The sequence below is a fragment of the Terrapene carolina genome, unplaced genomic scaffold, assembly GCF_002925995.2.
Source record: "Terrapene carolina triunguis isolate 2854851 unplaced genomic scaffold, T_m_triunguis-2.0 Scaffold32361, whole genome shotgun sequence".
NCBI classification, from domain to species: Eukaryota; Metazoa; Chordata; order Testudines; family Emydidae; genus Terrapene; species Terrapene triunguis.
In genome coordinates this window covers 1,354-1,867 of record NW_020696712.1, presented here as the reverse complement: position 1 = coordinate 1,867, position 514 = coordinate 1,354, and the positions used below count along the sequence as shown (strand labels likewise).

At 48.8% G+C, this 514-nt stretch overlaps 1 protein-coding gene across 1 annotated transcript in view; it reads right to left on the bottom strand.

Annotated features, from left to right (window-relative positions):
- Window positions 1-264: 264 nt before the first annotated feature.
- The window catches only part of LOC113409319 (claw keratin-like), a 632-nt gene continuing 382 nt past the window's right edge, over window positions 265-514 (bottom strand). Inside the window, exon 2 of the mRNA XM_026663088.1 lies at window positions 265-509. Coding sequence (XP_026518873.1) covers window positions 265-509 — 245 coding nt within the window. The remainder of the gene's footprint in view (window positions 510-514) is intronic.

Below are 514 nucleotides of genomic sequence, written 5' to 3'. Positions count from 1 at the left end.
TAGTGCAAACAGCCTGAGTGTAATTCAGAATGAGTCCACGTGTGATTAAGAGAATAAGCACGTGGTTGGGAAAGCATTGGCAGAAAGAGTTTATAAGCATAATATTAGCAATCGGCCTATGAGATAAAGGGGCTGAGCAGACACAGTTCGCATTGAATTCAAGTGGAGCCATGCCTGCACAGCACTTCTGAAATCTCTGTCTGAATCTCTAGCTTGTTGTTCATTTCCTGGTCTTTTCTTTTACCTTTGATATTCCTGCAGGGTTTAACATGGTGTACAGCTTCCACTCAGGTACCTATGGCAAGATACCCCAGAACCGCATGCTCCCCCGTAACCGTAACCTCCCCCGTAACCTCCTCCGTAACCACACAGTCCACCATAACGGCCCCCGTAACCACACAATCCCCCGTAACCATAACGGCCCCCGTAACCACACAATCCCCCATAACCTCCCCCGTAACCACACAATCCCCCGTAACCTCCCCCATAACCACTCAATCCCCCGTAACCATAA